At 36.9% G+C, this 22,407-nt stretch overlaps 1 protein-coding gene across 4 annotated transcripts in view; it reads left to right on the top strand.

Moving 5' to 3' along the window:
* Window positions 1-22,407, top strand: part of USP45 (ubiquitin specific peptidase 45) — a 78,322-nt gene that overhangs the window by 18,889 nt on the left and 37,026 nt on the right. For 2 of the 4 annotated variants that reach the window (XM_002746857.6, XM_054254278.2), the window contains exons 6-9: window positions 8,291-8,430; window positions 8,818-8,913; window positions 14,077-14,207; window positions 21,609-21,696. In XM_002746857.6, coding sequence (XP_002746903.1) covers window positions 8,291-8,430; window positions 8,818-8,913; window positions 14,077-14,207; window positions 21,609-21,696 — 455 coding nt within the window. The remainder of the gene's footprint in view (window positions 1-8,290; window positions 8,431-8,817; window positions 8,914-14,076; window positions 14,208-21,608; window positions 21,697-22,407) is intronic. The other 2 variants (XM_078369870.1, XM_078369871.1) reach the window with 2 other exon arrangements.

Raw genomic sequence — 22,407 nt, 5'->3', positions numbered from 1 at the left:
TTAATACTACATGACTGGTTTAGGTAATTGCATTAAGCAGTTAAGATGAACCCCAGCTCAGGTTCCCAGAAGAATGCTTACAGCTGTTTAGTTTTCACATCTGATAGTAGGATTTGCTTATAGAAACAAAACTCCCTCTACCTCCCCCATCCCCATACTTGTAATAAAAAGGTCATATATAATACAAGATTGAAAATGGACAAATAAGCATTTTTGTGAGTCCCACCCAGAAATAGGTATTATTAAAAAGTAGACCAGAAAACTTTGGAGACAGTAAAAAAACATTGGTTGCAAGGGTTTGAGAAGAAAAAGGGCTGAATAGGCAAAGCACAGAGGATTTTTTAGGGTAGTAAAACTACTCTGTATGATATTATAATTCTGGATCCATGTCATTATGCATCTGTCCAAATCCATAGAACATACACCACCAAGAATGTACCCTGATGTAAACTATGCACTTTAGGTGATAATGATGTGTCAGTGCAGGTTCATCAGTTATAACCAATGAACCATTCTGGTGGGGGATGTTGATAATCAGGGAGGCTATGCATGTGTTGCAGTGGGGGGATATGGAAAATTTCCATTAACGTGGAAATTTCCATGCTCGGTTTTGCTGTGAACCTAAAACCTGCCTGAAAAAAAATTGTTTTTTAAGTAGGCCAGTGTCCTCTGAAAGGCTCGTGAGATTTTTCACTTTAATCTTTTAAATGTCATGAGGTGTTCTACAAATACTTAGAGAATATAGGAATTCCTGGTGAAATAATATAGTTGAATATTGGGTTATTTTTTGTGAAATAGATGACTGAAAATCCCCATGTTCTTTTCTAAACCAATACATTTGGCTCATAATTTTAATACTGGCAGGATGCCATTTTTAACAAGATGAAAGAGATGACAAAATACTATATTCTGCTGAATTTATTAAGCTTATGCCCCTGGTATACAATAGACATGAATTATATGGGTTTAATGAAGTATGAGTTTGCTGTATCTTTTTAATATTTTTAATAAAGCGGTGGTATGTTTGGGATCTGAAACTTCATCTGAGGATATTATGACCTGTTTCAGTAACAACTTGATTGCTATTTAATACTTAAAAGAGGTGATACATGCTGGGCACAGTGGCTCATGCCCATAATTCCAGCACTTTGGGAAGCTGTGGTGGGAAGATTGCTTGAGGCCAGGAGTTCAAGACGAGCATGGACAACATAGCATGACCCCGTTTCTATTTATTTTTGTCTGTTTTTTTTTTCAGAGGTAATACAGTTCTCTAAAATGACAGTCATGTTCCTAAGAAATTTGCATTTTCAAAAATAAGTAGTAAAAATAGTTGTTTCAGTGTATACAAGGTGCTAGGCTCAAAAAGATAATGACATTTTAAAAACAATTTATTTTTACCTATAGGGTTTTTAATTTGGGATTCCTCATCTAAACTACAAAACACTGTATTAGAGTGACTATCCCAAAGATGTCACATAACTAGTACCCTTCCAGATACATGAGGAGAAGTTAATTGCATACAGTGGGTACCTAGGATGTTAGGGCCTAATTTTCTAAGGAATCATTTGAGAAGGACTGCTACAAACTATGACTAAAAAAGCTATAAATCCAAACACAAAACACATCCAGCAATTGATTACATGCAGCTAAGAGTAATGGCTTTTCTTTTCATATCACCACTGGCATTTTGCTAGTGTCTTAAACTACTATCACACTTATAAATTGTTATCATCTTTATTATAAAAGACAGTAGATAATGTTTAAGTGTGTGAATTCTGAAGCTACACTGCCCAGGTTTGAATCTTTCCTCAACACTAACCAGCAGTATGCCTCAGTTTCATCTTTGAAATACTTTAGTTCTAAAATAGGGACAGTTATCAGAGCTGATAATTTAAGGGAGATATGCTCTGAAACTAGCTGCAAAGTAAGTTTACTTTGCCCTCGCCTATGGGAAGAAAGGGAAGAACCAGTGTTCCCACTTTTGGTTTAACCAAGGCAATTCACAAATACACCTTTGGGAAAAGAAAGACACCAATTTAATACTGCTTCACAACAAACCCACTATTGGTTGTTTTCAGTTTTCTCCTGTGATAAACAAAGCTGCATCTTTGTATATTTGCTCTTTTATTTTGTAGGTTAAATTTTTTTTGTAATTTCTTGGACAAAGTATACATTCTATTACTGCTGTAAAACTGCCCTCCAGAAAGCTTGCACAAAGGGTATACTTGACAACAGTGCCCATATTTCTATATTTAACTTTGTTTATGGTTCAGTTTCGTTTTGCCATGATGTTTTTAATGTCATCATTGCCAGGTCATTAGTCTTTTCTGTTTTTAGCCTTTGGGGTTATGCTTTGAAAGTCTTTTTTGCTATCCAAGATTCTAAAGATACTCACCTAAAATTTGCTGGTACGTTAAGTATTTTTATGTTTATAATTTAATATCCTTGAACTCTGTTTTTTTTTTTTTTGGAAACAGAGTCTCGCTCTGTTGCCCATTCTGGAGTGCACTGGCATGATCTTGGCTCACTGCAACCTCTTCTTCCTGGGTTCAAACGATCCTCCTGGCTCAGCCTCCTTAGTAGTTTGGACTGTAGGTGCACACCACCATGCCCAGCTAATTTTTGTATTTTTAGTAGAGACAGGGTTTCACCATATTGGCCAGGCTGGTCTTGAACTCCTGACCTTAAATGATACTTCCACCTCGGCCTCTTAGAGTGCTGGGATTGGAGGCATGAGCCACTACACCTGGCCTTGAACTCAGTTTTTATAAAGATAATTATAGGATTCTAAGTGTTGAAGTCAGTTTTATGCTAGAAAAATTTGAGATTAGTGTCTTAAGATTTTTTTTTTTTAAAGTTCTTAAACTGTTTTATTTTTGTTTTGCTGGTATTTCAGCCAGTTTTGTCTTACAAGACTCGAGGCATATACAAAACCTATCAGTCCTACTCAATCAGCTACTTTTTGAGGACTCAGATTATAGGCTTAAAGGTAAACTACAGAGAGGTACAAGAGCTTTAAAAACTTCAAAGTGCTGGAAGTGTGCTCTCAATGTTCTTTGCATTCTAGGTCTACATTATCTTTTTACGTAAATGATGATGCAGTTAGTACTATAGAAGTGATAAGTAAATTAAATTGCTTTTATTTTTTATTAGTTTGTATTTCCCAAGGTCAGATAAATCCCTTTTAATAAAATAACCTAGCCTGGAATCTCTGTGATTACTCTTTCTGACTGTGCACACCATTTTTTATAGGTATGGGTAGAACTTTAGGCAGAGGTTGCAAACAAAAGAAATGATAATAAAAATATTGTATAGTTTGTCTTCATTGTCATAGCAGCTTTGTCCTCTTATACCATACTTAAAAACATCTTAAAGTTCATTCTTAGCGTATTTGGTTCTGTGTTTATAAAGGAAGAGGAGAGTTTTAAATATGATCTAAAATGTTTCCATTGCCAGATTGAGAAAGAAAATATTTGTTGTCTCTGAAAACAAAACAATCAAAATAATTCTTCAGTAGAAGCTATAATTACTTTCTATTAAAACATACATATCTGCATGTATGTCAAATAATTGAGACTGATTCATACATTCCTGTTTTAAACTAGAAGCATAAACCCTTAGTCGACAGCTTCTTAGTGAACACATGTGCAACATATATACTTGGTTTCTAAATGTTTTACTCTGAGCTATTATTACAGTTATCATAAATCTAAAGCTTGACCAGGCTTGGTGTCTCATGCCTGTAATCCCAGTACTTTGGGAGGCCAAGGCTGGCAGATCACATGAGGTCAGGAGTTCAAGACCAGCTTCGCCAATATGGTGAAACCCTGTCTCTACTAAAAATACAAAAATTAGCTGGGCATGGTGGTGCACACCTACAGTCCAAGCTACTCAGGAGGTTGAGTGAGGAGAATTGTTTGAACCCAGGAGGCAGATGTTGCAATGAGCCAAGATCATGCCACTGCACTGCACTCCAGTCTGGGCAACAGACCAAGATTCTGTCTCAAAAAAAAAAAAAAAAAGACTTAAAGTCTCTGCTGTTCACTATGTATCAATTCTTTATACTCCAGTTATAAATAAGAAATTAGGTATAAACAGTTATAATGGTTCATATAGTGCCTGATACTTAAAGGGCATTGATAAATCAATTTAAATTGTTACATTTTGTAAATGTGCTACTTAGTAAAATGTAAAACTTATACTTTTGTTTTAAATAAAAGACTTAAATAGCTCTTAGATAATGTTATGCTGGCTGGGCACAGTGTCTCACTCCTGTAATCCCAGCACTTTGGGAGGCCGAGGCAGGGGGATTACTTGAGGTCAGGAGTCTGAGACCAGCCTGGCCAATGTGGTGAAACCCTGTCTCTACTAAAAATACACAAAGTTAACTGGGCATGGTGGCATGTGCCTATAATTCCAACCACTCAGGAGACTGAGGCACGAGAATTGCTTGAACCTGGGAGGTGGAGGTTGCAGTGCAGCCGAGATCGCACCACTGCACTCCAGCCTGGGAGACAGAGCAAGATTCCATCCCCTGACCCCCCTACAAAAAAAAAAGAAAAAAAGAATGTTATTCTATTTTCTAGTTAAATTATCTTCTCTGTTTAATACCACAGTTAATTTTTAATATTTTCTCACAGATTTACATGTAAAAGTCAACAAACAGCTCCTTGCCACTTGTGTGAAGTGGCTATTTAACCATGAAATAAACTCTTTTTATTGCCATTGCCCTGTGGATATGTTCTTTCTGGCAGTGCTGTCCATATTTGGTGGCTGTGCATGGAGAGCCAGGTGGTGCTGAAAAGCATCGCACAGTGAAGCGTGGATATATCTAGGTTTGACATTTGTCATCCCTTACTGCTGAAGGGAGGGGGAAAATCTGTTTTTCCATATGTTTATGCTTTATTTTGCCTGCAGTTTTGTCCAGATGGTCTTATGAACATTGTTTACTTTGGGATGCTATCCCAGATGTTTTGAAAACTGTTGGATAAATGTGGTACACAGATACATAAACCATTTGCATATTGTGGTTTTTAAAATGTGTGTGTCTTTGCAAGATTAAAATATAATTTCTGGGAATATTTTCCCAAGTGAATTATATGTCTGTGTATATATGTATTTTCTAATGTTTTTTAAAACAGGCTCAATGGGAGTCATATGTATATATATTTCATATATATTTTATAATTTATACAAAATATATATAGTTTTTACCTATAGGTTATTTCTTTCACCTATTCTGTTTTCATGTTAATAAGCTAAAAAATATTATGGCAACACTTATATTAAGAATGTTAAGTCTGCTTCATGTTTTGGAAGAAACAACAACAAAAAAAGTTACGGAGATACTTTTGAGGAGTCATGTTTGTTTAGGGCTACATAGTACCCAGATCTGTAAGAATCCTGACCTGTCTTTTAGTAATTCTTCCATTGTACATAAATCACTGAAGAGAATTTAGGTGGTAAAATGACAATGGATTTATAATCAGAAGATTATCGTTGTGACCTTGGGCAAATCACTTAACCTGTTGGAGATTGAGTTTTGTAAATGTAAAATCAGTTAGCCTGAAAAAATTGAGTAATGCTTGGATTTAATTACTCTCTCATCTTAAATCTCTTAAAAATCACTATGAAACCAGCTATTGGTAAGAGCAATAATGAGAGTCTGGAGTCTGAACCCTTCTTATTCTAGGTTCTATTTACAGTCTCAGATATAAACAAGAGGCAGACTGTTCTGTCTGCAAATCCAGCCAGCATCCATGTCAGGGTTCCTCTTATTTGTGTAATGCCTCTTAACTACTAACTGGCTTTTTTCATTTGCTTTTATATTTATTTTAATACTGCCTGGTCTCTTCCCTGTTTTCCATTTTTCCATGCCTGATGTTTGTACTTCAGTGACCTGCTTCATTGATTGTGCTGGCCTTTGCCCCCAAGTTCTAGTGTGGGGTTTATTTCTTATTTATTACAGTATCTGGAGGACGAGAGAAGAGAATTATCTTCCTAGTTCTTTTCTGCTTTAAATCAGGATTCTGGAGTTGGGAGTTAAAAACAGCTCCTTAATATCAACAGATTCCAGTAACATGTAAAGAATAAGCACACCAGGAATAAGGGGGGAAAACAGTTAATAAGGTTTATAAAACATATTGCAGCACGGATAAAAGTTGTTAGTATTTAAAATTGTTTTCCATGACATAGATTTGCTTAGTGAAAGAAACATCTTAGTCTGTGCATGGTGGCTCATGCCTCTAATCCCAGCACTTCCTGCTCTTTAGAACAGGGCTACCCCGACTTGGATTCATCGCTTTTAATGCTGTTTACAGAAGTGGGGCAGGTGTCTTAATTTATTTCCTCTTGAGAACTCAAGAAGCTAAACTTCTTCTAGTTCTGCTATTTAATCTCGCAGATTTTATGTGTTTTGAATTTTTATTGTGAATGACATTGCTCTACCCCTTTGGCAAGAAAAGCAATAATAAGAGACATTCCACTGTTTCCTTCAATCAGCCATATATTTAAAAGTTAATTAGTAATGCAAAGCAGTATGTCAGTATTAGGTGAAAAAAACATGGAATTGTAAAGAATTATAAAAATCTGAGGGCTGGCCAGGTACAGTGGCTCACGCCCATAATTCCAGCACTTTGGGAGCCCAAGGCGGGCAGATCACTTGAGGTCAGGAGTTTAAGATCAGCTTGTCTAACATGGTGAAACCCCATCTTGACTAAAAAGAAAAATAGAAAAATTAGTCGGGTGTGGTGGTGGATGCCTGTAATCTTAGCTTCTCAGGAGGCTGAGGCACAAAAATCACTTGAACCCAGGAGGCAGAGGTTGCAGTAAGCCGAGATTATGCCACTACATGTTAGCCTGGGCTACAAAGTGAGACACTGTTAAAAAAAATAATCTGAGGGCTGAAAGGACTTTAAAAGAACATCTAGTTAAAACTAAGACATTTCACAACTTCGAAATTTCTTGTCAAACTTCAAACTAAAATTTTGATTTGAAGAATAATCAGCCATGTCAGTAAATGTTAGGAATTGTTCTTTGTTTTCATATTGTTACTAAACATGAACTGATAATATAATTTTCTTTCTTATTTTTTTTTTCTTGAGACAGAGTCTTGCTTTCACCTGGACTGGTGTGCAGTGGCATGATTTCAGGTCACTGCAACTTCTGCCTCCCAGGTTCAAGCGATTCTCATGCCTCAGCCTCCTGAGTGGGCATGCACACCACCACTCCCAGCTAATTTTTATATTTTTAGTAGAGATGGGGTTTCACCATTTTGCCCAGACTGGTTTCGAACTCCTGACCTCAAGTGATCCACCTGCCTCAGATTCCCAAACTGCTAGGATTACAGGCCTGAGCCACCATGCCCAGCCTAATATAATTTTCCGATCTGCATTAATTATACAAATCTGCAAGCATAAAACATGCACTTATGTGTCATACACTTAGATATTTTACTTTTTGTACTTCAATGTGGTTCTGTTGATTTTTTAAACCTTTGAATATGAACATTTTCAAATTTGCAGAAATGCTGCAAGAAAGATACAAAAATTGCCACATAGGATGGTGATTTTCCTAATTCTGTCATTTCTTCTATTAGCTGGCATTCTCTTTTTTTATTTTTTATTTTATTTTATTTTTTGTTTCTTTTCTTTAGCTGGCGTTCTTTTATAAGGAAGTTTCTTCCTTTTTCTTTTTCTTTCTTTTATTTAAAAAATTTGTTATAAATTCAGATTTATTCCGTGAATAAAGATCTATTATACTACCCACACTTATTTTTATGGTCAAATTATCCTGAATTGAACCAGTGGGAGCCTGGTCAAAATCCCTGTGTATTTTGACTTATTCCCAATCACAGGTTTTGAGCACTTCCTTATTCTCTGGCATGGCAAAATGTTATGGGTTCATTTTGCATCTTTGCTGCCCTGGATTTAAAATCAGCCTTTTCCTCTAGAAGTCCATATTCCTTTTCGTGGGGAATAGTATTTAGAAGTTTGATCTTCTCTATTTGTTTCTCGACTGTTCTTTTACCATTTAGTTTTTTAATTCATCTGCAGTTTATTCTGTAATAGAGTGTGAGGGACAGATCTGTATACTAAAGTTTAAATTAATTGCTCTAGCAATAAAGTATAAAACCAAAGACAGTTGTGTTTGTATTCTTCCCCTTCAGGAACACTGATTCAGGGAGACAATCTTATTTAAATTTAATTTTAAATAATGTATATAAATTATGTTAAATGACATATATTTAACTTTATATCTTGTGTCAGTTATTTTTTTCTCTAACTTGTAGGTGCATTTTCTAGAATCATGAAACTTTGTGAAGAAAAATGTGAAACAGATGAAATAAAAAAGGGAGGAAAAGGTAGAATATCATCTGTAAGAGGACTTACAAATTTAGGAAATACTTGCTTTTTTAATGCAGTCATGCAGGTAAGAGTCATCAGAAAGCTTTGTAGTATGTAAAATATTCTCTTAATTTATATGGTCATTGGCTCACCTGTAAACTGTCAAATGACTGTGAAATGTTTCTCTAGAAATTTGTTCTCTTTTTGTTTTACACTGTCTTGGGCATCGCCATACCTACACGTACCTTATTTTCACACAATGCTTCTGAAAGGTCTTCTGTGTATTTTACCATGGCTCTATTAGTAATAGTGACCTTTACTAAATATAAAATGTACTCAGCTAAATCTTAATGTTTTTTGAAATAAACATTTTTGCTATGCTAGATGAAATTTGAAATTTTTAGAGCATATTTTATAAAATCAGAGGCATAATGTAACTCAATCTGAAGGCTTTAATTTTGCTTTCTTTTAGAACTTGGCACAGACTTATATTCTAACTGATCTGATGAATGAGATCAAAGAAAATAGTACAAAACTCAAGATTTTTCCTTCCTCAGACTCTCAGCTTGTGAGTAATAAGTATAACTGTTTGAATAATAGCTGCTTTCAGATGAGCTGCTGTTACCAAAATCTTGTTTCCTAATTCACAGATCTGTCAACTAAGATAGTAGTCAGGGGAATTAAAAAATAATTTAAAAGCATTCTGTGAAATTAATCAGATTTAAAATTTCTAAAATCATAACTTTAAGATATGCTATGGTTCCAAAATGCCATGGATCAAATAATACAAAGATATTAAGGTAGCTTTAAAATAAGCACACTGAAGAAACAAAAGAGGTTTGACTTCATTGAGCAAAATGCCCAGGGACCCCTATTTTGTAGTTTCTGGTGACATTTGTTTAATTTAGCATTTTTGTTTTTTAAAAGTAGGTGAAATTTTCATAGTGAGCATTTAAAAGGTATTTTGAAGCCTAGCCTGACGATAGGTTTTAAGCTAGTGAGAAAGACAAAAAAAAGATATTTAGAAGCTGGCCTGGTACCCACAATTAGGCCATGTTATTCAAGTAATCCCACAGAATAACAACCTCTTTCTAGGTTTCTCTGGGACTATGATTAAATGAGACAAAGCAAGGCCACATCATGATTTTGTCTAAACACAGACAAAAACAAGGTCATTTGCCATTTAAAAAATCTCAAACACCCTCTCTCAGCCAAAATGAGAAATGAATGCTAAGTTAGAGATTTATCCTCATTTTAGTCTTCCCTACCAACTGCCACAATATATAAGATTTATTGAGAAGTCCAATGATAGAATTACCTCTGCTTTCTGAGGGCATTCACTCTAGAGTAAACCTCTGCTTCCTGAAACCCACCTTCAGATTACTCAACCAGAGCCTAAATCCTGTATAGGTTCTTTATAGCGCCCTCTTACTAGGACACTTGTAGTTCCCCATGCCATGTGTTCTCCCTCACTGCCAGAAGTAATAAACCCACCTAGTTAACCATAGGTGTGTTTCTGATGGACTTTGGCTGTGGGGTATTGATACTAGTAAGGATAATTTTAGTGAGAAATTGATCAGTATGAGTGTGTGTAAGAGACAGTATATATATATAGCTCATGATCTGACTTTTGAAAACAATTAAAGAGTTCTAAAAATGCTTAGCCTAATGTAGATCGTTTTCCCAGTAGGCAGCTTTGAAAGACATTACTGTTATTTATATATAGCTTTGAAAGACAGTGGTATTATATATGTAACAGTATGTTAGTTACATATATAATACCACTGTCTTTCAAAGCTGCCTCCTGTTTTATGTGTATTTATATATGTTTACTGTATGTGCGTGTGTGTGTATGTCTGTGCATGTGTGTATGTAGTGTTGAAAGGCAGCCTGTAAACATTTCTTATTAAGCCCCTTAAAAATCTAATGGTAGATTCCAGTGTCCTATTCTAAATAAAGTATAGTGAGATCCTTAAAACTGCTAAAGGAAAGTTATTGCTTAGTCATTTAAAAAGACCTATTAAATGTGATTTCCTATTAAATGCAACTGGATGTTGAGTTTAAATACTTGACTTGCAGAGCTGTGTCTCAGGATTGCTATATGCCAGTTAGATCCTGTAGTTGATAACTTTAGGTTTGTATCATTCTAACAGGGTAATTTTCAATCGTAGGTCTTACGTTTTTAGGGCATAAAGTTGACCTGAGCTGTGGGACTACTCTTTGAGGTTACTGCCCTTTGAATCACCAGTTTATCTTTGTGTTTTGTCTATATTCCTTTTTTTTTTTTTTAACCTTACTCTGCTGGCTCAGACCTCCAGTAACATATTGAATAGACATGAAGGGAACAGGCGTCCTTGCCTTTATTCCAAAATAAGGGGGAAAAACATTCAGCCTTCCCCCATTATTACATATGAAGGTAGGATTTTCATAGGTGTTCTTTATAAAGTTGAGGACATTCCCTTCCACTGCTAGTTTTCTGAAAGTTTATCAGAATGTATGTTGAGTTTTGTCAAGTGCTTTTCCCACATTTATTGAGATTGATCATATGGTTTTTCTTCTTTATTCTGTTAATGTGGTGAATAACATCGATTGCTTTTTCACATGTTAAACCTATCCTGCATTCTCGTTAGAAACCCCAGTTAGTTATGATATGTTATTTTTATATGCTGCTGGATTCAATTTAATATTTATATGCATATCAACAATGTGTTTTTTTTTTATTTTTTTATTTAATGAAAATATTCTTTTGTGTGTGTGGGGTTTTTTTTGCATTTGTTTTTGAGATAGAGTCTTGCTCTTTTGCCCAGGCTGGAGTGCAATAGTGTGATCTCAACTCACTGCAACCTCTGCCTCCCCAGTTGAAGCAATTCTCCTGCCTCAGCTTCCTGAGTAGCTGGAATTAGCCCACTGCCACGCCCAGCTAATTTTTTTATTTTTATTTCTTTTTTTTTTTGGTAGAGACAGGTTTCACCATGTTGGTCAGGCTGGTCTTGAACTCCTGACCTTGTGATCTGCCCTCCTTGGCCTCTCAAAAGTCTGGGATTATAGGTATGGGCCACTGCACCTGGGCTGAAACTATTCTTAAAGATGTATATCGTGAGTGTGTAGTTTGATGAATTTTCACAGCTAACACACTTGTGTAACTAACACCTTGCTCAAGTAACATTACCAGCATCTGGAAGGCCCCTTCAGTTTCTCCTCCATTCATTACTTCCCTAACCCACATGAGTAACCACTAACCTGGTTTCTAACAGGATAGTTTGCCTGTTGTAATACTGCATATAAATGGAATCTTACTATATGCATTCTTATGCATTTTGCTTTTCAAAAAATCAACATTATATGTGAAATTCATCCTTGCAATTTCAGCAAACTTTTATTTTCAAAGTTTAAGTGTATTTTTAATTTTTATTTTATTTATTTATTTATTTATTGAGATGGGGTCTCACTCTGTCGCCCAGACTGAAGTACAGTGGCACAATCTCAGCTCACTGCAACCTCTAGGTTCAAACAATTCTCCTGCCTCAGCCTCCTGAGTGGAAATGGAGTTTTGCCATGTTGGCCAGGCTTATCTCAAACTCCTGACCTCAAGTGATCCCCCTGCCTCAGCCTCCCAAAGTGCTGGGATTACAGGCATGAGCTACTGTACCTGGCCTTAATGTGCTTTTTAAAACTGATGTTATTTCCTCATTTCATTCTGAAGGTTTTTTATTCTAAAAAATGCTTTCATTTGGAATAGGGGAAGTACAACTTGGTATTTGAACTTTAAAATAGCCTTAGATTTTACTTTTGACTTTGAGGTAACTTTTAGTTAACATGGCAGAAAACACTTAAAAAAAGACTTCATTTTTTAGAGCAGTTTTAGGTTTACAGCAGAAGGGAAAACACTCTTTTTTTTTTTTTTTTTTGAGACGGAGTTTCGCTCTTATTACCCAAGCTGGAGTGCAATGGCGCGATCTCGGCTCACCGCAACCTCCACCTCCTGGGTTCAGGCAATTCTCCTGCCTCAGCCTCCTGAGTAGCTGGGATTACAGGCACGCGCCACCATGCCCAGCTAATTTTTTGTATTTTTAGTAGAGACGGGGTTTCACCATGTTGACCAGGATGGTCTCGATCTCTTGACCTTGTGATCCACCCGCCTTGGCCTCCCAAAGTGCTGGGATTACAGGCGTGAGCCACTGTGCCTCATTCTGTCACTCAGGCTGAAGTGCAGAGGCGCCATCATGGCTCACTGCATCCTGGGCTTAAGGGATCTTCCCACTTCAGCCTCCTGAGTAGCTGGAACCACAGGCATGTGCCACTTACACCTGGCTAGTTTTTTTATTTTTCATTTTTTTGCAGAGATGTGGTCCCCCTGTATTGTCCAAGCTGGACTCACACTCCTAGGCTCAAGTGATCCTTCCACCTTGGCCTTTCAAAGTGTTGATATTACAGGTGTGAGCCATGGCACCCAGCCCAGAAAAGCACTTTTGATATTCAAAAGCTGTGGAAGCCTGAGCACCATGGCTGATTCCTAGAATCCCCTAGCATTTTGGGAGGCCGGGGTGAGAGGATCACTTGAAGCCAGGAGTTTAAGACCAGCCTGGGCAACAAAGTGAGACCCCCACCCCACCACCCCAATCTCTACAAAAATTTTAAAAATTAGCTGGGTATAGTGGCATGTATCTGTAGTCCCAGCTGCCCAGGAGGTGAAGGCAGGAGGATCACTTGGGTCCAGGAGTTCGAAGTTACAGTGAGTTGATCACACCACTGCACTCCAGTCTAAGTGACAGAGTGAGACTTTGTCTCAAAAAAAAAAAAAGGTCTATCTTGAGTTCTCTGTAATTTTGACTGGGTGTGGTGACTCATGCTTGTGGTCCCAGCTACTTGGGAGGCCAAGGCAGGAGGATTGGTTGAGCCTTGGGAGTTAAAGACCAGCCTGGGCAACAAAGTGAAATGCTGTCTCTTAAAAAAAAAATACTATGGAAAATTATAATTTGTCCTTTCTGTGATTATGGTGGATTTTTAAGTATAGTTTGTATGAAATACATATGTAAGAGATATTTCATGAATATAGAACTAAGGAAACATATTCAATAGTCATCTTGGAAGATAACATTCTTTAATGTCCCAAGTTTATATTTGAGATCTGCTTTCTATTCCTTGTCCTTTAGGAGAAAGGATTATTGGTGGGGATAATATTTTAGAAACCAGATTTGGAGGGTAAACAAGTTCTAGAATTAAGTGGGTTAATCCTCCCCGCAATGTTAGCTGCTTTTGTCAAGCTTTATGTCTCTCCCCTTTAAAAGAGGGAGATGTTATGCTAATTTTGTCACATAATTCCTCATTCCTTATTTTACTAGTAAAGTATTTGGGGAAAAGAAAAGTGTGGAGGTTTGCTAGTAAGTATAATTTACTAGCAAATAATGTATGATTATTTGTGTAGTTGTACAAATATTAAGTAAATTAGTGATTTTACTTATAGGATATTTCATTAAAGGACAGTGACAAACTAAAGATTGGTGATATCATTCGAGCTAATAGTTTTATTAAGCAAAGGGCAGACAATATGAAAATACCTCTGTTTTTCAAGGCAGGTTTTTTGTTTTCCATTTTTATGTCTTCATTTTATTTCTGAAATAATAAAAGTTTCTTAATACAGTTGAGGCAATATAGTTGCTGTTATTTAAGCAAAGTGTAATTCATAGATTTTTAATATGTTATTGACATGGAGTTGATCATGTTTTTAAAGGACCCATTAGTGGTGGAACTTTCAAGGCCTGGACCACTGACCTCAGCCTTGTTCCTGTTTCTTCACAGCATGAAGGAGACTGAAAAAGGACCACTTTCTCCTAAAGTTCTTTTTAATCAGCTTTGTCAGAAGTGGGTGCATCTACATTTTTAATATAACTAATTATGAGTTACAAAATACTAATATATTAATCACTTAACATGAATAGTTTCATTCTTACTGTAACTTTGCTATTATTGCCCAGACTATCAAGAAAGAACTAACATTTATTAGTTACAGCTCTATGCTTTATGAAAATTATATCTCAGTCCTCTGAAGAAGTGGTTTATCCGCATATATAAGGAAATGGAGACAGAAATTAAATGGCTCACCTAGTCTGAGTGAAAAGCTGAGAATCAAATAGAGGTCTGTCCTGACTTGAATGCCTATGTTGTAATACCATAAAGTAAGAAAATCATAGAGTTGTAAAATCTAGAAAGTACTGTAAGATATCATGTAATCTAGCTTTCTTATTTTTAAAGATAAGCTCTTAGGTAAATATAGTTTAAGTGAATTTCTTAAGGTGTTATAGTATGTTTAAAAACCAAGTCCTTATGTGCCTGGAAATAAACACGTAAAGGATCTGACTTGACTTTAATGCATTCATTTATACAAAAAATAGAGAGCTTGCTTTTTATGAGGCTATAATCCAGGGGTACACAATATATATTGCATTAAAAATGCACCCCATCCTCATGGAACTCACAAGCTAGTCCAGTCCATAATTACTGAAATATGTAGAAGGAAAATTCTTTAAGTATGAGCTTGCATTTTTGTATATCTATAGACTTTAAAATCTCATTTTAATTAAAACTAGTAATGTATGCCATGATGTTTTAAATATAGTCGAAGATAGAGGGTTTAGTGTATGTTTTATTTGGTAGGCAAATGTTTCTTTAAAGCCCGAAGACCAAAAACCTGCAAAAGTCTCAGAGGCATGAGTGTCTTACAGAGTTAAAACGTTTTTAGCCCAGCTGTAATAAAGAATAAAATCATGTTCTTTGCAGCAACATGGATGCAGCTGGAGGCCATTTTCCTAAGTGAATTAATGCAGGAACAGAAAACTAGATACCACATGTTCTTACCTATAAGTGGAAGCTAAACATAGGGTACTCGTGGACATAAATATGGCAACAATAGAGACTGGAGACTACTAGAGGTGGGAGAGATTGAGGGAGGAAGGGTTGAAAAACTATTGGGTACTATGCTTAGTACCCATGCGATGGGATCATTCATACCTCAGCATCACACAGTATACCCAGGTAACAAACATGCACATGTACCCCCGAATCTAAAATGAAAGTTGAAATTTTTAAAACATGTATTAGGGTATTATATGCTGTAGAAATTTGTTTCTGACTTTGCCAGAAAAAACTGGTTTTGTATAATTTTCTTCCTGGTTATAAAGGTGTATAAATATTTTTATTTATTTATTTATTTGTTGAGACAGAGTCTTGCTCTGTTGCCTGACTGGGGTTCAGTGGTGTGATCTTGGCTTACTGCAACCTTAGCCCTCCACATTCAAGCGATTCTCCTGCCTCAGCCTCCTGAGTAGCTGGGAATACAGACACGTACCATCATGCCCAGCTAATTTTTTTTTTTGTATTTTTAGTAGAGACAGGGCTTCACCGTGTTGGCCAGGATGGTCTCGATCTCCTGACCTCATTATCCACTTGCCTCGGCCTCCCACAGTGCTGGGATTATGGGCGTGAGCCACCGCGCCCGGCCAACATTTTAAAAATTATTAATAAAATAATGGGCACTCATAGATAAAAATTCAAACTCCTCTCTATATTTACTCCTCAGAAGTAACTATTATCTGATTCTTTCCAAAAGTAATTATGCGTACACAGACAAATGCAAATCGTTTGCAACTTGCTTGATTTACTTAATGTATTTTATACATCTTTCCATGTTAGTACATATGTATATAACTTCGTTTTGTGTGTATACGCTACTCGCAGAAATGCATCTGCAGGATAAATTCCTGGAAGTAGAATAACTAGATCAAACTTTATTTGAAGAGTTTTATTTATTTTTATTTTTATTTTTCAGGGTCTCACTCTGTGCCCTGGTTGGAGTGCAATGGCCCGATCATAGCTCACTGCAGCCTCTAACTCCTGGGCTCAAGCATTCCTCCTGCTCGACTTCCCAAGTAGCTGGGATTACAGGCATGAGCATCCATGCTTGGCCAAAAAGTTTTAAATTGCATTATTTTTAATAGCCTTTACTTTTAAAATAGGTATACATTAGACAAATAATTTTTTAAAAATCGGATAAAGGTTTAAGCCATATGTGTTTGGATTTATTTCTGAACTATATTCTGTTTCGTTCATCTATATGTCTTGTTTTTACCCTGAAGCCTACACTGTCTTGATTACTGTAGCTTCATAGTAAGTCTTGTAACTGAGTAGTGTGAGTTCTCAAATTTTGGTCATTCTTTTCAAACTATGCTAGGTCCTTTGCTTTTTTTTTTTGAGATGGAGTTTCGCTCTGTTGCCAGGCTGAAGTGCAATGGTGCAATCTCAGCTCACTGCACCTCTGCCTCCTGGGTTCAAGTGATTCTCCTGCCTCAGCCTCATGAATAGCTGGGATTATAGGCATGCACCACCACACCTTGGCTGATTTTGTATTTTTAATAGAGATGGGGTTTCTCCATGTTGGTCAGGCTTGTCTCAGACTCCTGACCTCAGGTGATCTGCCTGCCAAGCCTCCCAAAGTGTTAGGATTATAGGTGTCACCCACCGCGCCTGGCTGGGTTTTTTTGTTTTTTTGTTTTTTTTGCTTTTTTATGTGAATTATAGAACCAGATTGTCAGCTGGGATTGTTTTGCATATGTAGGTCAATTTGAGGAGAATCAACATCTTAACAATATTGAATCTTTTAATGTGTGGTATCATCAATTTTCTAGGTCTTTGATTTTTCTCATCAAGGTTGTATAGTTTTCAGCATACAAATCCTGCACATATTTTGTTAGATTTATCTTAAGAATTTGTTTTAGGCCGGGCATGGTGGCTCACACCTATAATCCTAGCACTTTGGGATGTCGAGGCAGGTGGATCATGAGGTCAAGAGATCGAGACCATCCTGGTCAACAAGGTGAAACCCCGTCTCTACTAAAAATACAAAAATTAGCTGGGCATGGTGGTGTGCACCTGTAGTCCCAGCTACTTGGTAGGCTGAGGCAGGAGAATTGCTTGAACCCAGAAGGTGGAGGTTGCGGTGAGCTGAGATCGTGTCATTGCACTCCGGTGTGGGTAACAACAGCAAAACTCCATCTCAAAAAAAAAAAAAAAAAAAGAATTTCTTGTTTTATGCTATTTATTGTAAATGGTACTCTTTTAAAAAAATGTAATTTCCAATTGTTTGTTGTTAATATAGAGAAATACAGTTGGTTTTTGTATATTGACCTTGTTTCTTGCTACCCTACTCGACTTGCTTTGCTAGTTCTATTAGCTTTATGTAGATTCGTCGATATTTCCTATGTTGACAATAATGTCATTGGCAAATGAAGATTGTTTTCTTTCTTTCCAAACTGTATCTTTTTCTTATATCACTGGCAAGGACAACCAATACTTATTGCAATAAGACCTTTCTTGGAAAAAAGAAAATGAACAAGGACTGCCAGTACAATGTTAGAATGATGAAATGGGCATCTTGCCTTATTCCTGATAATAAAAGGAGAGCATTCAGTCTTTCACACATAAGTGTGATAATAACTGCAGATTTTTCATAGATGCCTTTTATCAGGTTGAGGAGATTCCCAATTATTCTTAGTTTTTCTTTTTTTTCTGAGAGTTCTTATCAAGAAATGGATTTTTTTTCCAAATACTTTTTCATATCTATTAAAATAATCGTGGATTTTTTTTTGTCTGTTAGAATACTGAATTGTATTGATGGATATTCTGAATAGCTTTATTGAAGTATATTTGACATAAAATAAATTGTACACATTTAAAGTGTACTACTAGGGCCAGGTATGGTGGCTCACGCCTGCAATCCCAACAGTTTGGGAGGCCAAGGTGGGAGAATTGCCTGAGGCCGGGAGTTTGAGACTAGTTAGAGTAATATAGGGAGACTCTACCTCTATGAAAAAAAAAATTAGCCAGAGGTATGATGGCACACACCTGTATTCTGAGCTACTCTAGAGGCTGAGGTGGGAGAATCACTTGGGCCTAGGAGTTTCAAGTGTACAGTGAACTGTTAGTGTCACTGCACTCCTGTTACGCCTGTCTCTCTGAAAAATCAAGTGTACTATTGGGTAAGTTTTGGCATATCTATACATTTTGTGTGTGTGTATATATATATATATATATATATATATATATATATATATATATACATTCATTCAATATAATGAGTGTATGCATCATCCCCCGAAGTTTCCTTGGGCCCCTTTGTAATCCCTCTCTCTGGAACCTCTCCTCCAAACTCCATTCCTGCATGGTATACCCCTTACCTGTATTTTTTGTCACAATAGATTAGTTTGCATTTTGTGGAATTCTGTAGAAATGGAATCATACAGTGTGTACTCTTTTTTATCTGACTTCTTTCAGTTAGCATAATTTGTGGTTTATCCGTATCATGTGTATGTGCTGATTTTTTGAAAGTTTACCCAATCTCTTGAAGTTTCTATTCCAGTGGTGATTATCAGATACTTTGACCACTTATGATGAGCCTTATTTGGGAGCAAGGTCTTCAACTTTGTGGTTATTGTTTATTTTATTTGGTTTTCTGCTTTTGTGTTAGTTCTCTGAGGATGACGGCTTTCAGCTGCTTCCATGTTGCTTGCTGCAAAGGACATGATTTCATTTTTTTACAGCAGTGTAGTATTCCATGATATATATGAACCACATTTTCTTTATCCATTCCACCATTTATGGGGACCTAAGTTGATTCCATGTCTTTGCTGTTGTGAATAGTGCTGTGATGAACATAAAAGTTGATTAAATTTCTTTTTCTTGACAGTCTCCTAATTTATGCTCGTACATATGTTTTTCTCTTACACCTTGAGGTTTTTGAAAGTTCTCTCCTCCTATGGTAATACTTTTACTAAAGTACATTTCCTGGGAGTATTTAGTGTTCTCCTTAGTTTGAATATGCTGAATATTTTCATATATTTGATGATTTTTCTCTTTTTATCCTTTAATAAGTTTGAAAGTGTCTCTTGATATGGGTAGCTCAGATAGGTTTCATCATAGAGTCTATAAATCATCCTGTGATTTTTTTTTTTTGCCCATTCCTAGGTAAACATGAAAAAACAAATCTAAGTTTATTAAATTTTAGTTTTTGCATTGGCTAAGGTGCAGCTATAGGCGGAGATATGGTGAAAGCAGCTTCTTTTTGTTCAGAAATGATTTCCTTCCTGTGTTGTCTGCTTTGAAAGCCATAAACTGCTCCTTCCTCCTACCTACCCCTTGTCTAGTGAAGATCTCTGAAGGGTTCTCCTGTTCCCTCTCCTAGTCTTCTGCTACTTCACTGGCCTTCCTTGGAATGTACAAGTGTAGGGTCCTGCAGTTTCTGCCTCTCCTGATGCCAGCTATGGAGGTCCAAAAAGAATTAGAGTATGTGTCCATCTCGGTTTCTGTCCTCATCTCTAATCTAGGAGGTGGATTCTGTTCACCACATGCAGGATGGGAGCCCATCAGGGTAGTAAAGTATTGTCAGCATGTTGCTATGTGCTGCTGGAGTGGCTGGAGTGGTGTTTCCTTTTACAGGCTAGATTGACAACCAGTTAATGTTTTAGCAGTCAGGGACTCACTTTCTTTGTATTATTAGGATGAGTATTTATGCTGAGATAATGAAGAATAACACTTAAAGTACTGCACTTGGCTGGTCATGATGGCTCACGCCTCTAATTCCAGCACTTTGGGAGGCCAAGGTGGGTGGATCATTTGAGGTCAGGAGTTCAAGATCAGTCTGCCAACATGGTGAAACCCTATCTCTACTAAAAATACAAAAATTAGCTGGGCATGGTGGCGCATGCCTGTAGTCCCAGCTACTCGGGAGGCTGAGGCAGGAGAATTGCTTGAACCCAGGAGGCGGAGGTTGCGGTGATCTAAGATTGTGCCACTGCACTCCAGCTTGGGCAACAGAGCAGGACTCTGTCTCATAAAAATAAAAATAATAAATTAAGTACTGCACTCAGTCAACAGACCTCTAGTTATGTTAGTGGCACTTAGCTTATTTTTCAGTTTTTTCAAGCATAAAATAGAACTTATATTAATTATAAATCCCTGAACAGTGCTGTTTTGTATATCACATGAGGTATGTTATAAATACTATAGTTGTAAATTTGTCTTCTATAATATGTTCTCATTTTGTATTTTGACAGAATTATTTCTTCATCTTATGTCAGAACGCTTTCTAGATTTAATACTTGTCTGCACTTGAGGCAAAATGTTCATTTTAGCATTGGAGTTTACTGTAGTTTACTTTTTAAAGTTACTGAAATCGACCAAATATTTACTATGTTAGTGTCTCCATGAATAGTACCTGATCTCTCTTTTTTTTTTTTTGAGATGAAGTCTCACTCTGTCACCCAGGCTGGAGTACAGTGGCGCTATCTTGGCTTACTGCAACCTCTGCCTCCCAGGTTTAAGTGATTCTCCTGCCTCAGCCTCCAGAGTAGCTGGGATTACAGGTGCCCACCACCACGCCTGGCTAATTTTTGTAGAGACGGGGCTTCACCTTTTTAGCCAGAATGGTTTCGATATCCTGACCTGGTGATCCACCCGCCACGGCCTCCCAAAATGCTGGGGTTACAGTCATGAGCCACCGTGCCCAATCTAATCTTTTTATTAAATTAAATACAGAGGAAATTTAATTGTCAAGTCCTTAAAAAATATATTCACAGGCAGATCAATTTATAGTCCTTTATTTTAATATAAACACTCTATTGCTTTTCTTTTCATTAAGGTAGGAAGATAATATATCACAGTGGCTTGGGTTTGAATACTGTTTTTGTGTGTGTGTGTTCTTTTTGCTAGCTGTATGACCTTGCAAATTATTTAAACAATAGCTCTGAGCCCTCATGTGTAAGTTGGAGAAAACAGTACATCCCAACAAAGTTGCTGGAGGATTATGCCTGAACATGTGAAAAACTACTAATACGGTGCTTCACATGTAGTAGTTGCTTAATAAATGGTAGCCATATTGTTCTCAGTGCACACTTAAGATAATACCCTAATTGGAACAGTAATCACATTTTGTCTATTTAGTTGAAAAAGTAGTAAACTGCATCTTTATGCTATTTTGTGCATGTGCGTGTGTGTTTTGGTAGAGAGGAAGTTTCACCTTGTTGCCAAGGCTGGTCTCAAACTCCTGAGCTCAAGTGATCTGCCCCTCGGCCTCCCAAAGTGCTGGGATTACAGGCATGGGCTGCCGCACTTGACTAATAACTCTGCTATTTCAAGTGCATTTAGAGAAGAGTGTTGATGAACCATGGAATGATTATTCTTTTTTTTCTTTCCTCTTTTGTTTTTAAATCACAGGGCACCTCGATTTAAAGATTTCCAGCAACAGGACAGTCAGGAGCTTCTTCATTATCTTCTGGATGCAGTGAGGACAGAAGAAACAAAGGTCGGGTTTCTTTATGTATATCATATATTGTTTTCAAGAAGAGGATACAAAACTAAGGAAGTATTGGGAGGCCAAAGCGGGGTGGATCATCTGAGGTTAGGAGTTCGAGACCAGCCTGGCCAACATGGTGAAACCCTGTCTCTACTAAAATACAAAAATCAGCCAGGCATGGTGGTGCATACCTGTAGTCCCAGGTACTTGGAAGACTGAGACAGGAAAATTGCTTGAACCTAGAAGGTGGAGGTTGCAGTGAGCTGAGATTGTGCTATTGTACCACGTTAGCCTGGGGGACAGAGTGAGACTCTGTCTCAAAAACTAAGGAAGTAATTTCTACTATAACTTAAAAGTACAGTTTATAAATAATTTTTAAAATGTTCTAGTTTTTTTTTCTTCTGTAAGATATTTGCCTTTATCCTTTTACAGCCATAGTTAATGCCCTTTGGCTATAAATAAAATAATTTAAACTATCTTAAATAAAAATGAATTGTGGCCAGACGTGGTGGCTCATGCCTGTAATCCCAACACTTTGGGAGGCCAAGTTAGGTGGATCACCTGAGGTCAGGAGTTCAAGACCAACCTGAGCAACATCGTGAAACCCTGTCTCTACCAAAAATAACAAAAGTTAGCCAGGCATGGTAGCGCATGTGCCAGTAATCCTAGCTACTTGGGAGGCTGAGGCAGGAGAATCGCTTGAACCTGGGAGGTGGAGGT

Source organism: Callithrix jacchus, chromosome 4, assembly GCF_049354715.1.
Source record: "Callithrix jacchus isolate 240 chromosome 4, calJac240_pri, whole genome shotgun sequence".
Lineage (NCBI taxonomy): Eukaryota > Metazoa > Chordata > Mammalia > Primates > Cebidae > Callithrix > Callithrix jacchus.
The sequence above is the reverse complement of the archived record's forward strand: the minus strand, read 5'-3'. Positions and strand labels throughout refer to the sequence as shown.